A 14,130-nucleotide genomic window follows, 5' to 3' on the forward strand; every position below is an offset into this window, starting at 1 on the left:
TGGGAGAAAGCCGTTAATACGATTTAACAGGGACCCAAAGGTTCACACATTCACACATCATAACTCAAGCGCGCTCGTAATGAGACGACAGACACCAAAATCACCCTGCCCACACAAAAGCTATTGACAGTTTAAAACAATCATATTTTGGGCAGGTTTCTCCAATCCCTGACACAAAGACATACTTTTCATGTCCTGCTATCAGTTAAAAATGGTGTCAGCATGCAGCATCACACCAGACAGATGATGATTTTGGTGTCTATCCTGTCATGACTTAACAGGTAAAATCCCCCAAAAGCTTTGCTGAATTTCTTCAGACACTCAGACACTCTCTCTTCCTCTCAGTCTTAAAAGCTCCTGATCAACGGCATCCAGTATCAAGAGAGTCCCGAAGGAAAGAGGGAGCGTTTTGGGCTGGCAGCAGCCAGCGAGCAGCGAGTGTACCTGCGATGAATGAGGCCTCGGTCCTCGGCCTCCGGATCTCTACAGTCGGCATGTCTTCAGTGATAAGACATCAAACAGGATGTTAACACGAGCTAAGCGTGTGCGTGTGTGTGTGTGTGCGTGCGTGTGTGTGTGTGTGTGGAGGAGTGTTTTTACCTGTCTGATCCCAGTAGTCTGAAGATGCGTGTGCTATCTGAAATCTCCTGGGTGATCTGATGAATATATGTGGAAGAGACAAAAAATATGAAGCAGAAAGTTAAAGTCAGAAAATGCAAGGACAAGCCAGTCCAAATTTCTCCATTTTAAATGTCATTGCTGATTAAAACTCCGATTAAGTCCGATATTTTGGATCAAGGTATCTGACATTATGAGAGGCAAATAAGAGTATTTTTATTTGTTGAATTAAGTACAGTAATGCACAGTATTTCACTGGAATATCCAGTGGAATTTTGTCTGTCCTATGTTCAGACCCAGAGGGAGGATGAGGAAGACCTCGCATACATAGAAATAGACAATAATAATTCACAGAGAAAGACCTCCTCAGCAACAGGAATAGAGGGACGCTGCTCGTGAGGACAACGTTAAAGGTTTTTGCAGAGAATATGGGGCTGCATGTCTGTCCAAAGGTCAAACAGTTTGGGGACATAATTATGGTTGATTGTAATTGTAAATCACAATAAATAAATAAACAGATGATCAGTTGTGTCATCCCTCATCAAAATGTAAATTATTTCGCAGGTCTGACAAATCCACCTAAACTGCTAATCTAATGTCACGCTCCTTTAATCCACTTAGGAATTCTGCAACAACATTGATGAAAACCACAATACTAATATGGTCTGAAATTACATCCTGCTATGATGCCTGGGAGTGAACCTCATCATACCACCCAAGGGCACCGCTAATGTGCCTTTTCTTCTCAAACAGGCAAACACACAAGCACAAGCACAAGCACACACACACACACACACACACACACATTGCGTCTCACCTCATTGGTCTTGAAACTCCGCCCCTGCATGCCATGCCTCCAGAAGGCCAGTACACTGTCTTGGAGACAAACTGGAGACAAATGAAGATATACAAATATCATCATTATGAACTAGGAATAAGCTTGTATTGTATAAATCCACTAGTCAACACATGCCACTCACAGTGGCTCCATACTAGTGCCACAAGTTATATATTTGTGATTTGAAATATAAAAGTAAGGCTCTTTCTTTTCTTCTTTACCTGTGGCTTCGATCTGGAAGTTGAAAGTTAGCTCGGCTGACAACTTCCTGCTGGATTTCAACCTTCCCTGGAGGTTCACTATCTTTATACACCCTGTAGCGAGAAAAAAGGAAAAGATGGGAACGAAATCCTGTTTACTTCCTGACCTGAAAAACTTGAAGCAAATGAACAGATGTGTGAAATAGTGAGAGTGTTTACTCACTGTCCAGGCAGACCAGGATCGTGTCTCTCTCTAGCTGAGTGACGTGGATCACACATGTCTGCGGTGTGTCTGCACGGAGAAGGACGAGAAGTTTTGACTTTGTGCTGAACACAACACCTCAGAACAAAGTGTTGTTAGTTTATCTTAGCGGCACTGGCTCACTGTTCTCACCTGATTCTGTGAACCAGGAGGAGGTAGAGTTGGGGTTGACTGTGCTGAAGCGGACCACCTGGTTGAGTTCGGTGCCTTTGCTGACCGCCACACAGATCAGAGGGTAGGTGTGCTCCGGGACCACCAACATCTCAAAGACCTCCAACGGACACGGCAACGGGAAGTCGATGCTCTGTCGAGTGGATGAGGAGGCAACGGGTAAAGACAGAGAACATGGGGCTACAGAAACCCTACAGAAAGGCAGTCAGCGAAGTGCTGTGCAAGAGGTTTTAAAGAACAAAAACTGACCTTGATGAGCATGAACTTCTGCATGGACTCCACCCACTCCAACAGCATGACACTGGACTGGAAGGCTCCACACAGGTACTTATGGCCTGTGTACGGGTTACGAACTGCAAGGAAACAAAACCAGCTATTAGTCATTTTATTTCTTGACGAGACTTTGCTTGTGTGTATAAAACTCAAAATTACCTGTGAAATGTGTGCATCTTTTTCTTTATTTCTTTGACTTTTTTATTTACTGATGAGACTTAAATGAAATACTGACAGTGATATTTTACATATGTTTCCATGGGATAATACAAACCAAATAATTGCATGATTTTCAATGGTTTTTATGGTACTTGTCATAGGCCAGATTTCAATACAAGCAAACAAAGTCAGTCTTGCAGTACTGCAGAGCCATGAAACAAGCAGTATTATTACTCAGAAAAAAATACAACAGTCTCCTTCACTAAAACTCACCTACACAACATTTTTGGCACCCTTTCGTGTCTGGAATTTTACTGGACACTGCAAACTTCCTATAAACAGACAAAGAAAGAAATCATGATCACTCAAGAAAAAAAAAAAAAAAAAGTTAGTTTATTATTTATGTGACTGATAAGTTTTGAGCCCCTGTCCAGTGAGCTACCTGGGAATGATCTTATCAGGCAGCTTGTGTGTGGGAATGGCAACTGGCAACTTCTGCAACTGTCTGGCTTGTTCGAACAGACCGCTGAGACTATGAGAGTACAGCTGAGAGGCTTTTCCTGGAATGGAATAAAACAGAAGAAAACCAAATGAAAAAGAAGAGAGCAAAAGTGAAGGATGAATAATGTACACTTTAAATACAGATGTATCAATAAGTCACACAGATGTGTGATAGCTCACCAGATATGGAAAGAAGACAATTGTTCATGACATATAGCCAGGTACACCGCCGAGGAAAGAGCTGCAGATGTATACAAGACACAGAAATACAACATTACACAACTAGCTTAAATAATTTGTTACAGTTCACAAATCAAAGATTTTTAAAAAAGGTTTTAATTATAATTTCAATGTGGAAAAAAAAGGAGAAACAAATAAAACAAATAACTCATTGAAAACACTAGAAAGCATCGTTATCTAGGAATTTCTGCATATAACAATTAAAAAAAATACAAAGCAAAATGTGAAGAAAGTGAAAATTTTTTATTAATACTTTCATAAAGTATGTTGGTTCCGTCTCAAACGGCATGATCTCCAGTCTCACCTGTTCCATCGAGGTCTCGTGCAACTCATTAAGGTTTAATGTGTAGATTCCCTCTTCAGCTCCAAATATCAAATACTGGTCTGAAACACACACACACACACAAAACAACAGCTCACATGAGACAACACTGAAAAGTTTCTTCAAGAGTCAGGGTGGATTGATTCAGGATGGAAGCTAATGGTCAGCACTGGATCTGGGTTTTCTGCTGCTTACCTCTGGTGTCGGGGTTGATCCAGGAAGTGGCACAGTGGATCTTCAAAGGGCAGCCGTTAAACACCTTGGAGAAACACGCACCCATCTGCGAACGGGAGGAGGACACCAAGAAATGCGATACAAATGATGAACTCTGGTGACAACTTGCTGACCCTTATGATGCTTGAATGTGTTGCGTTTTTCATTGCTTTGTTTGTTTTTTTGATCAGAGAACAACACAGATAATTATTGATATTTCTTCTGGAGTTGCTAAAGTGATTAAGTGTGATGGTATTTCTGTTTCCTCGCACAATACAACTCACTGTAACTGTTTTCCAAAGGAGAGCAGAAAGGAACCTTTACTTACATGGACTTTGGGTGTAGGAGGGAGGCCATTACTGATCGGCTTCTAGAAGAGACACATACAGTCAGTCATTACTGGACTGTGAACGATTCTGGTATCAAATTGTGAAAGTGAATTTTAAACAGGGATTAACGATTTGACAAGCAGGGAGTAATGAAGGTACACAAACAAGACCCCCTAGTTTTCATTACAGCACTAATAATTTCTACAAATGTAAACAAAAATTATTTTCAAACAAATTCAACACATCCACAGTGGGTGAACGGTTTTTAATCTGGGGGAAGTATCGGCTCCTGCAACAAAATTCCTAAACCCCACCTTGTGTTAACATAGGTACCCTGAGTGACCAGTAGGAACTGGACATGACAAGGAAAAGGATGTGATCCCTCACTGGCTTCCCACCCCTAAAACACAACCTACAGGATTTGACAGAATGCCTGATTTTTCTATCTGTGACAGCATCATGTCTATTGTTACCAACTTCAGTAATGTGTTCACTGAGGGCATTTTTTTATGAAAACATCCTCATCATAACTTCCTGTTGTAGAGCCAAGTCTGCTTACCGGAATGTCCTTCTTGTCTTTCCGTATGGGAACACTAGGGGGCATAGTAGACTGTCTGTCTGCTGGACCATCCCTATCTCCACTGTGAGGAGAGTTCAGCCCATTTCCTACAACGACAGAGATGTGTGTGAGAGAGAAACTAAGAGGAAGCGAGTATGTGTAAAGGACAGAAAAAGCGAACGTGAATATGCAGCTTTGTGTTTGAGGGGAAAAAAGTGAGTGACAAAACAGAAACAAACTCAGCTGCACATGGACACTCGGAGTTGGTTGCACTGAGCTCAATCTAGTCTGCGGGACTGAAGACACAGAAGATTTAAACTAAAACTGCAACAAACAAACTAGTGGGAGCAGAGAGGGAGGGTAGGAGGGAGCAGGCTAGCAGGAAGAATACAGAGGATCACATAGAGTCATGAGCACAGGGAGGTGCCAATGCACAAGTAACCAGCAATTCTATGTGCCCTTCTCTGTGAGAAAGGTCTGACGTGGCTTTAACAATAATACTGAGTCTTTTTTGCGATAGTCAGCCTGTTGAGCACCGGACACTTTTCGACAACACTCACATGTACGCACACACGCAGTGCTACACCACCCATGTGTGCTTGCTGAAGGCCTAACAGTTCCTCTCATTTCTGTGAATGATGTTTGTTCTGTTATCATCAGAGACAAAAAAGTAATGCCTCAAAAATTAATGTTATTGTCAGAACTTGTGCGTTGATGTATTGAAGTCATTCTTATATTATTTAGTAGAATTTATATTTATTTATTTATGCTGCTAGCAGAAACACAAACTACCAAATCATAAAGAGAAGAACAAAACTGAATCAATACTTTCAAATCTTAAAAAACAAAACAAAACACGGGAGCAGGGGATTTTGTGTACGGTAGCAGTCATAATAAATGACGACTGACTTCATATTGTGTCTCATATCACAATCGTGTTTTTGGACGATGTTTTCGCCTCTTCCTTCTTCCTCCTAGGAAGCGAGGGGGGAGCGGCAGCAGATGACTAGCTTTTGATTGATTGGATTAAACAACCAATCAGACTTCACAAAAAAATGACAACATGTAAACTGAGCAGGAGCTGATGGAGGGAGGAACTACAAACAAAAAACTGAAAAGGACTATTATTAATGGACTCATGGAACAAAGAAATCAGACTACGAGGGCTGGGAGACCACACAACCAGTCGGAGGGGACGATGGGGTCTGCGGACACTACCGATCTATTAAGTGGCTGCGCTTACTCTCTTCCTTTTCCTCCTCTTTTTCCTGCTCCTCTTTCACCTCCTTCAGCACCTCCCATGCCTCCTCCAGCTCCTCCTCTGTGTGAGGCGTGTGGAGCCACTCCCAGAAATGCCTAAAGCTCCCATCATCCTCTGGGGCTGAGTTTTCGACGTCCGTGCGCTTGGGGCTCTCGTTACCTAGGCTACTGCGGCGGTGGGGCGGCAGCTTCGGGGGTGGGGGCCGTGGGGGGACATTGGATGCCGGCTTGGCAGGGCTCGGCGTCTCTGGGATCGGACAGCGTTTGATGGTCCCTCCTCCGCCATCGTCTTCGCTGTGTGATTGGCTATCGTCCTGTTTTTGCTGTTGTTGTTGGGATGAGCGGATGGACTTGGGCTGAAAGAAAATAAAAAGAACACAGAGTCAGCTAATTTCTCATATTCATAGCACAAAATTCCTAAAAAAGACTAATCTGAACTTTCAAGTCTCAAATGACAAAACATTTACTGTGGCTGATAGATGGATTCGGTTGCTCGTACCTTGGGAGGAAGCGGGGGTGGGACCTTCGGCCTCATGATAGTGCTTGATTTACTGAAGAATAAGAAGACGGAGAATTTGAGACTCTCCTTGATGAAACACCCAAAAAATAGACCTACAACTGCAGTTTGTTACACAGAAAATATTCTACACATTCATCAACATGACACCACTGAAGCTATGGTTTAACTTGTCATTTTAAAGCAACTGTTAGTTTGATCATAAAGGACAGATTTCTTAAGATCACAGAGTTTAGTATAAATACTTGAAAAATGACAAGTATAAACACAGCCTGACACTACTGGACACCGTAAAAGATTAAACAACACATACAAAAATGACACTGGCACACTAGCAGGTGTAAAGTCTCTGACAGTAGTAGTGCTGATACTGCAAGTATACAATATTTTTAGTGTTTGAGTTCTGAGTTTTTCTCAACTGAATCAAGAAAAGACCACATTTTCAGTTTTCAAGCACCCAATAATCCCTTAAAGGTCAGCACTATTTTCACTGTTCACAGAGACTTTAGCCATTTTGCCTTATAAACTACAGATTTTCTGAGCCACTTGTTAATGAGTGACAGACAAAGAACCAATCAGAGCACACAAATCAAAACAGACAGAGCAGCCAATCACAGTGGACACAGATAAAAATGAGACAGTGATTCATCTGAATGGCGGTCAATAAACATATATGGCTTACCCCCTTAATGTAAACATAATCACTAAAACTGGTCAGTAACAGACACACTGTACACCTCTGAGCTTGTTAACACTGTACTGGAAAATGTTGCAAGGTGATGGGTGGCGAATGGCAAAGGACCTCCTTCAGGAGGGCATACAAAGGTATTTAGAAAACAATACTGTGTGTGGAAATAAAGGAAAAAATATCTAAAAAGAAAGCAAGATGATTTGTAACACAACCTACTGACCCTACACATTTTAGAGTTTAAAGCATTTTAAAGCTGGATCAATACTGGTTTAGACACTAGCACAAAAAGTTTCTTAGTGGCAGTGAGCCACAAAATTTAGTGATTTTTGTTTTCATGAACATGATACTTTGTCGCTAAATGCAGCTCGCTAGCACAGTTAGCTTTTCTATTGCTAAAAGGTCTTATGCAGTTGCGCTTAAACAGCTTGAGCACAAATTTGAAATGTGAGTTTACACTATCACTGGGTTTCTGAGGCCACAATTAGCTTTATCCACAAAACGTAGCTTATCTAAAACATGTTTGCAGCCAGGAACCATAGTTATGATTCCAATTTTATATTGGCTACAGTCAATTTAGGAATTAGGGATCTTTCTATTTTCGCAGTCGCTGTACTTTGTGTGCGTATGTCTGTGTGTGCTAAGCGCTAAGGCCTCTCTGCTTGTGGTGGAAAATAAATGTCTCTGAAGAACACTGGCCACCGCAGACATTTGGCTTTTACACAATGACGGATGAGGCTGGATGCCAAATAAACAGTTTTATAGAGGCAGGACAAGACAGAAGGCAGCGTGAATGCGCACACACGCACACTCACATACACACACACAAAGTGCGAAGGCACACAGATGGCGATTCAAGTGGAGAACAAAACAAGACAACAGCAAATAAGACGTCAAGGTCATGAGTGCCACACTGGAACTACACTCAGACTTCATAATTTAAGATTCAAAAAAGTGCTAAGAATCCAGTGAAAACTAAATGATGCAATGTGCCAGAGTTTGTAGCTTTAATTACATGTAGCTATAATATCTAATACTGTGGCCCTGCTTTCCCCCGTCCCTCTGTATGTAAGGAGGTAAAAATGTAGAAACAATTAAAAAAAAATCAACAAAATCACTTTCCGGGTGAATTTTTACAGTTAGGGTTACTGTTAGTACACACAGGCTGTAAATACACGCACACACACACACACATACAAACACATGTGGCATATGTGGCGTGATGGTGGGGTGTGCTGCATAGAGATGCGTGGATGAAACTGTGGCAAAGATGGGAAGCCTTTCTCCTTGTCTCACTCCTCATCATCATCATCATCCATTCCTCTTAAAAAAGAGAGAGGAACGGGTGAGGGAAAGAGAGAGACGAGGGCAGAGAGGCTTCCGGTTCTAAGACCGGGAGAGAACTTACTGAGTGTGAGTTTCATCATCATCTGCACCATCATCATCCTCATCCTCATCATCCCCTAAGTGTGCCACATGGCCCCTGGGAGAGGAGGTGAAGACAGGAGGGGGAGGGTGGGGGAAAGGAGAAGGGAGGGTTGGGGGAAGGGGGAGAAAGAGAATAGAAATAGAGGGTTGAAGGTAGGGAGAACATAAGATGGAGAGGTTTGGGATGAAAGGGAGCAAGCAAAGGTGACAGCGGGAGGAGGTGGGGGTGGAGGGGGAGAGGATAGAGGAAGAAGGGAAAGGGGAGGGAGATCTGAGTGAAGCTTGGTCCACAAACTACCTCTAACCCTGAGCATATCTGAAAGGACTGAACTGATCCAAACAGAAAAACAAACAAAACAAAAACAAAAAAACAAGAATGTCCCTCAACAAAATCAATAAATAAGTTGATGTCCAGGCATTCCTACAACCACAACATGGTGCTGATTACTTCCACGAACGAACACCTGTGAACTAAACTGTACTGCTTAAACCAACATGGTCCTTACAGATTTACACCCTTCAACAGTACACGTAACCTCTACAGCAGAGTCACGTCACACTCACCACCCTGAGTCACGCTTTTTAAACAGAAATACGCAGCAGTTGCTTCGACTTTGCCGTCCTTTTGTGTTAAACTTTCATGAGTGAAATCCAACACTTCCTGCAGATGTTTCACAGTAAAAGCCTATCAGGTAAGAGAAGGGATCTTGTTTTTTCAATCAATAAAATGACACCTGAGCAGGAAGTGATGACTTTCACTGACAGTAACTTTAAACGGCTCAAAACAACAGCAAAGTCAAAGCGACTGAAATGACTTAGTGACAGCCACTACAAAACAGGTCATTTTGCTGCTAACATTAAGATTTTACCTGGGCCTTTATTATGTAGCTCACATTTGTATAACACTGACTCAGTGGAGCAGTCAAATTTAGCTTCTACTGTCCTGACCTAAAGGTTTAGACAACATATTTATATCCTCTGTTTACAGATCTGTACATTTGTTACTATGCAGACCAAGAGATTCAGTGAAACACATTTGTCGTATCAAAACTGTCTCGCAGAAAATAAGAAGCACAGGAATGGTGACCATCAATACCTCTGGGGCAATTAAAGAATGTCTCCACAGACTCGCCAGTAAAATTGACACCCACTGCAGCTTTGGCTAAAAAACTGTATAGACGTGCATGTGTACGTGTGCGTGTGTGTGTGTACACATGAATGTCTGCGTGCGTGCGTGCGTGTGTGTGTGTGTGTAAGCCATGCTCTGCAGGAAGCCCCTATGAAGCACAGCCTTTTTCCTGATGACATCAAAGCGTGAAGCAAGCCGCAGAGGAAAAATAAAAACCCACAAGAATCCAAAATGCTGCGAGCTGTGACGACTTGATTTCATTACGGCAGCGTTAGTTGCTTGTGATTGGCCAAGATTAGTCCTGCTGTGATCAATGATTGGCTGATGGGTGGGTGTGGTTAGAACACCAGCAAAACACGATGCCCTGGGTGAATCAGGATGCGACTTACCTTTGTTGTAGCTCCTCCTCCACAGATTTCAGAAGACTCCTGTTTGTAGGAAAAGTGAAGAAAGAGTATGAATGACAGAATATGATAAAGGAGAAAAATCAAAGTAAAAACAGAAATCTGATTTTTGAGACTGAAAATGCCTACATGCCTGAGAAATCTTTTTAGTCCTTGTCAGACTGTGGAGGACATTCTGCTGCCCTGATCTGAACCTGAGCTTTCTGCTTACAAAGCACACTTGAAAGCTGAAAGCTCACGCAAACACTTAACGTGGAGAACCTCTCAAGCTGCAACTATGAATAAATCATCAAACCTACAGCAGGAAACCTTTCTAGATCTCACATTCTGTTAGTCTAACTGTGAGCGTAGATGAAGTATGGGAGAAAATTGAAGCATTAGAGAAATAAAAGTATAAAACAAAGAGTGAAACAGACAAGGTGAGAAAAAGAAAGCAGGAGAGAAAAAGAGACTTACTTATTTCCTCCCAACAGACTTGGTGAATCGTGCCCATACTCCAACTGCAAGTCCTACAAGACAAATAAACTACGTTACAACTGTGACATAACACTCCATAACTGGCTCATTTGAAAAGATGCTACATTTATGACACAAACAGGGTTGAAGACTTCAGTCAAGTGCCAGAATAAACCACATACACATAGTGATTACAATTAAAACCCTGTTAAATTGCTAAATTATAGCAGGTGACAGTTACAGCAGCCTGCTAGAAATAACAATGATAATAATAATAATGATGATAATGGTATCCCCAATAAAACAGCAATTTCACCTAAAGTTTAATTCATAACCACAGACATACACAGACGTACACAATGAGAGTATGGAGCAGTATGTGCACAGATTTGACTCTTGCTGAGTTCACATTGTGGCCTTGAAATATTATAATAATAATACGATGTTGCCACAACAGATGCAAGACAGACTGAATAATTTATCCAAAGCAAAAAGTAAGCTGTTGCTGATGTCCCACTATATCATCAGTAACAAGAATATCAGGCTGACACATGTAGAAACAGCCGTCGTCCCGCTCAGCTATTAGAATATCTGCTGAGCTGATATCTTTGAAACCAGTTCTTCCAAACATTTTTGGCATGGCTACTGGTGAAGGTGTCATCATGTTATGGCCTGTGTGGAAACATGAGGTCATGATGCCAGTTCAAGAGTTTCATTTCACAGACAAAAAACCAGAAGAAGTGAACTTCCAAAAAACAAATGAATCATTCTGTCAGCTGTAGCTAATGGGAAACTAGTTGCGAAGAGGGGAACAAGCCTTACACTTAAGTACAAGTACTGCAAGTAGTAATTTGGTTTATCACGCATCATGAAGTATGACAAAAAAGTCCTCCAAACTCTTTAAATACAGAACATTTATCTTACCAGAGATTTTCAGATAATATTAGCTTACTAGGTTTCTGTGCAAAAAGGGATATAATTTCACACTCCTGTAGCACCTTTCAGGCAAAACGCATGCTGATAATAAGCAGCAGTTTGAAATGAGTGAAAACTTGGCATAGCATTTATTGTGTAAAGCCACAATGTGAATGCAGCATCATGTCACCGAAACATTTTTTAAAGATAAAGACACAGTGCAACAAGCATGCAGAGGGAGACACGTACTATAAATGAACAGATAAAGACAAACATCACACACGCGCGCACATACACACACACACGAAACAGGTCTTATTGCTTTAGTCAAGAACAGGACAGAAAAGGTCAGAGGACATGTAAGCAGTAGTATACAAAAGAGAGACACACATTCTGTAGAGGGAAATATTAGAGATAGAAAGTATTAAATTTTGTGAATACGAACATCTGTGATCCAGCCCATGTGTCCCAGAACAAGGCACTACATCCGCACATTTAACACACAGATTTACAACTTGATTTCATCGACGTGTTCGTCTGAATGTGTGCACTGTATGTATGTCCCACAACAACAAAAAGTATAACAACATCACTGATGACTCTTCAACTCAACTTGACAACTACAACACCAGTTAAGTGAGGCAAAAGCCAAAGCTGGAAAAAGATTAACAAAATGAACAGAAACAGATGGATGGGCCAGAATAGTTGGAACAAAACTGAAAATCAACAAAAATACATATTGGACATGGAGCAGCCAAAACAGTCAGCACTCTGGAAAATTAAAAAAAAAAATGAAAGAGACATCAAGGGCTCAGAAAGCAAGAGAGCCAAAGGAAGGACAAGGATATGTCCTTCAGAAACAGATTAAGAACGAAAGAGATATATGAGAGATTAAGACGGCAGTACAAATGAATAAAGACTGAAAATAAAAAGAAAAAAGGTTAATGTAATTGACAGAGGGAGAGGCTGGAAGAGAGAGACAGAAAGAGTACTACCAGATTAGATCTCGCGGTATAGTAGAGCTCCTCAACACAGTCCAGATAGGGCTCAGAATCACACTGGTCAGCAAGACAGAGCGAGAGACACCTCAGTTAATACATTAACCTGGACTGATGGAGGGAACGGGGGCATTGTGGGTGAAAGAGAAAAGGACGAGGGTTGAAAAATGGATTAAAATGTCCTCTGAAGCCTGTGGGTCAGCAAGACAGGAGCTGGAATATTATTCTGAAGAGAAGAGGGGATGAATGTGGATAGAGATTCAGGGTGGGATGAATAAATTAGTGTAGATGAGGCTTTGAAATCAGTAAAACAGAGACAGAGAGGCGTTAATATATATGCTAAAGAACCTAAATTAATATGGGGACCTTCGTATAGCCTCCTGGACTGAATAAATGAAACAATTAGCAGCCTCTGTCTTCTTCAGTCTCTTCTGTTCTTGACAGTTTTTCTCCTGAATTATGGCAACATGTTACCATGTTAATCCAGGTTCAAAAGTGTCACTATGGGTGTGTTTGTTTTCTGTTTCATATTACAAAAGAGGTTGCTACTTATTGCACAGTAATCCTGAATGGATGCCAGAGAGCTAAAAACCACACACGACACCAAGACACACAGAGGCCTAATGCCATTATATTTACTTTCAAGGAGAGAGCAGAAGCTGAAGAACACAGTGATGAATGTCTCAAACACTAACAGATTTCATTATAACAGTCCAAAATGATGGATTTATTGGTGGAGGGAGAGGGGTCAGAAGGAGGCATTTTAGGATGGATTTTCACAGTCAGTTTGAAGGGAGGAGGAATATAAAAGGGAATTTGTGGAAGAAGTACAAAGGAAGGACAGCAAAGGTGGGAGGGGGGTGAGGGAGACACTGTGGTTGAGCACAAACTCTGAACCATCCCATTTGTTCACAAGTAGAACTCTTTCAGCAGTTCTAAAAGTGACGGACAGCAGCAAAATCAGCTTCAGTCTCTAAAAAAAGAAAGAACTTACTAAACTGCTATGGAACAACCAACACACAAAGTTCAAGGTCGGTGCAGACTTTTTGGCCAAATGTGATGACCTAAAAATTTGCTGCGCTTCACATTTCACAGATCTTTTTATGTCCATGTCAGTGGTTGCCGTCTGGCTGTCAGTCAGTGTCACCACAAGGCCAAAAACACAACCGAATTGTTTCCTGCAAATTTATCCATTTTCTGCTCATCCAGGTCGGAGTTTTGGTAGTGGGATCAGAAAGATAGCTCAGGCGTTGTTCTCCCCAGGCACTACGTCCAGCCGTTACTTGATGATCCTTAGGAGTTCCAGGCCAGGTGGGACACATTAACCGTCCGTCATGCTCTGGACCTATACCAAGGTCTCCACGGATTTGGACATGCCCAGAATTCCTCAACAGGAAGGTGTCTAGGAAATGTCCTAATACCACCTCAACTGAAACCTTACAAAGCAGAGGAGCAGTGGTTCTACTCTAAGCTCCTTCTGGAAATCTAAGCTCCTCATCCTGTCCCTAAAGGAAAGCCCAGTCAAAAAAAGCTCATTTTGGCTGCTTGGTTTCACAATCTGAAGCTTGCATGCAGTGAAAAAGAATAAACTTGCGTCGACTTAAGTAGCCTGCTTGTAAAAGTCACATTTGATTTCTGCTTGTCAGCAAT

General features: G+C 41.7%; 1 protein-coding gene across 6 annotated transcripts in view; it reads right to left on the minus strand.

The window, feature by feature from the left end:
• The window catches only part of LOC124065694 (mitogen-activated protein kinase kinase kinase kinase 3-like), a 36,257-nt gene that overhangs the window by 4,783 nt on the left and 17,344 nt on the right, over positions 1-14,130 (minus strand). The window contains exons 15-33 of one of the 6 annotated variants that reach the window (XM_046401323.1): positions 12,478-12,540; positions 10,568-10,620; positions 10,097-10,135; positions 8,559-8,633; positions 6,445-6,496; positions 6,106-6,301; positions 4,686-4,792; positions 4,126-4,167; positions 3,780-3,864; positions 3,567-3,646; positions 3,203-3,263; positions 2,964-3,081; positions 2,795-2,853; positions 2,339-2,442; positions 2,051-2,222; positions 1,880-1,948; positions 1,678-1,770; positions 1,436-1,506; positions 601-656 (exon numbers count right to left, since the gene is read on the minus strand). In XM_046401323.1, coding sequence (XP_046257279.1) covers positions 601-656; positions 1,436-1,506; positions 1,678-1,770; positions 1,880-1,948; positions 2,051-2,222; positions 2,339-2,442; positions 2,795-2,853; positions 2,964-3,081; positions 3,203-3,263; positions 3,567-3,646; positions 3,780-3,864; positions 4,126-4,167; positions 4,686-4,792; positions 6,106-6,301; positions 6,445-6,496; positions 8,559-8,633; positions 10,097-10,135; positions 10,568-10,620; positions 12,478-12,540 — 1,595 coding nt within the window. Of the gene's footprint in view, positions 1-600; positions 657-1,435; positions 1,507-1,677; positions 1,771-1,879; positions 1,949-2,050; positions 2,223-2,338; positions 2,443-2,794; positions 2,854-2,963; positions 3,082-3,202; positions 3,264-3,566; positions 3,647-3,779; positions 3,865-4,125; positions 4,168-4,685; positions 4,793-5,928; positions 6,302-6,444; positions 6,497-8,558; positions 8,634-10,096; positions 10,136-10,567; positions 10,621-12,477; positions 12,541-14,130 lie in introns of all 6 variants that reach the window. The other 5 variants (XM_046401319.1, XM_046401324.1, XM_046401320.1 and 2 more) reach the window with 5 other exon arrangements.

The sequence above is a fragment of the Scatophagus argus genome, chromosome 10, assembly GCF_020382885.2.
Source record: "Scatophagus argus isolate fScaArg1 chromosome 10, fScaArg1.pri, whole genome shotgun sequence".
Taxonomy (NCBI): Eukaryota; Metazoa; Chordata; class Actinopteri; family Scatophagidae; genus Scatophagus; species Scatophagus argus.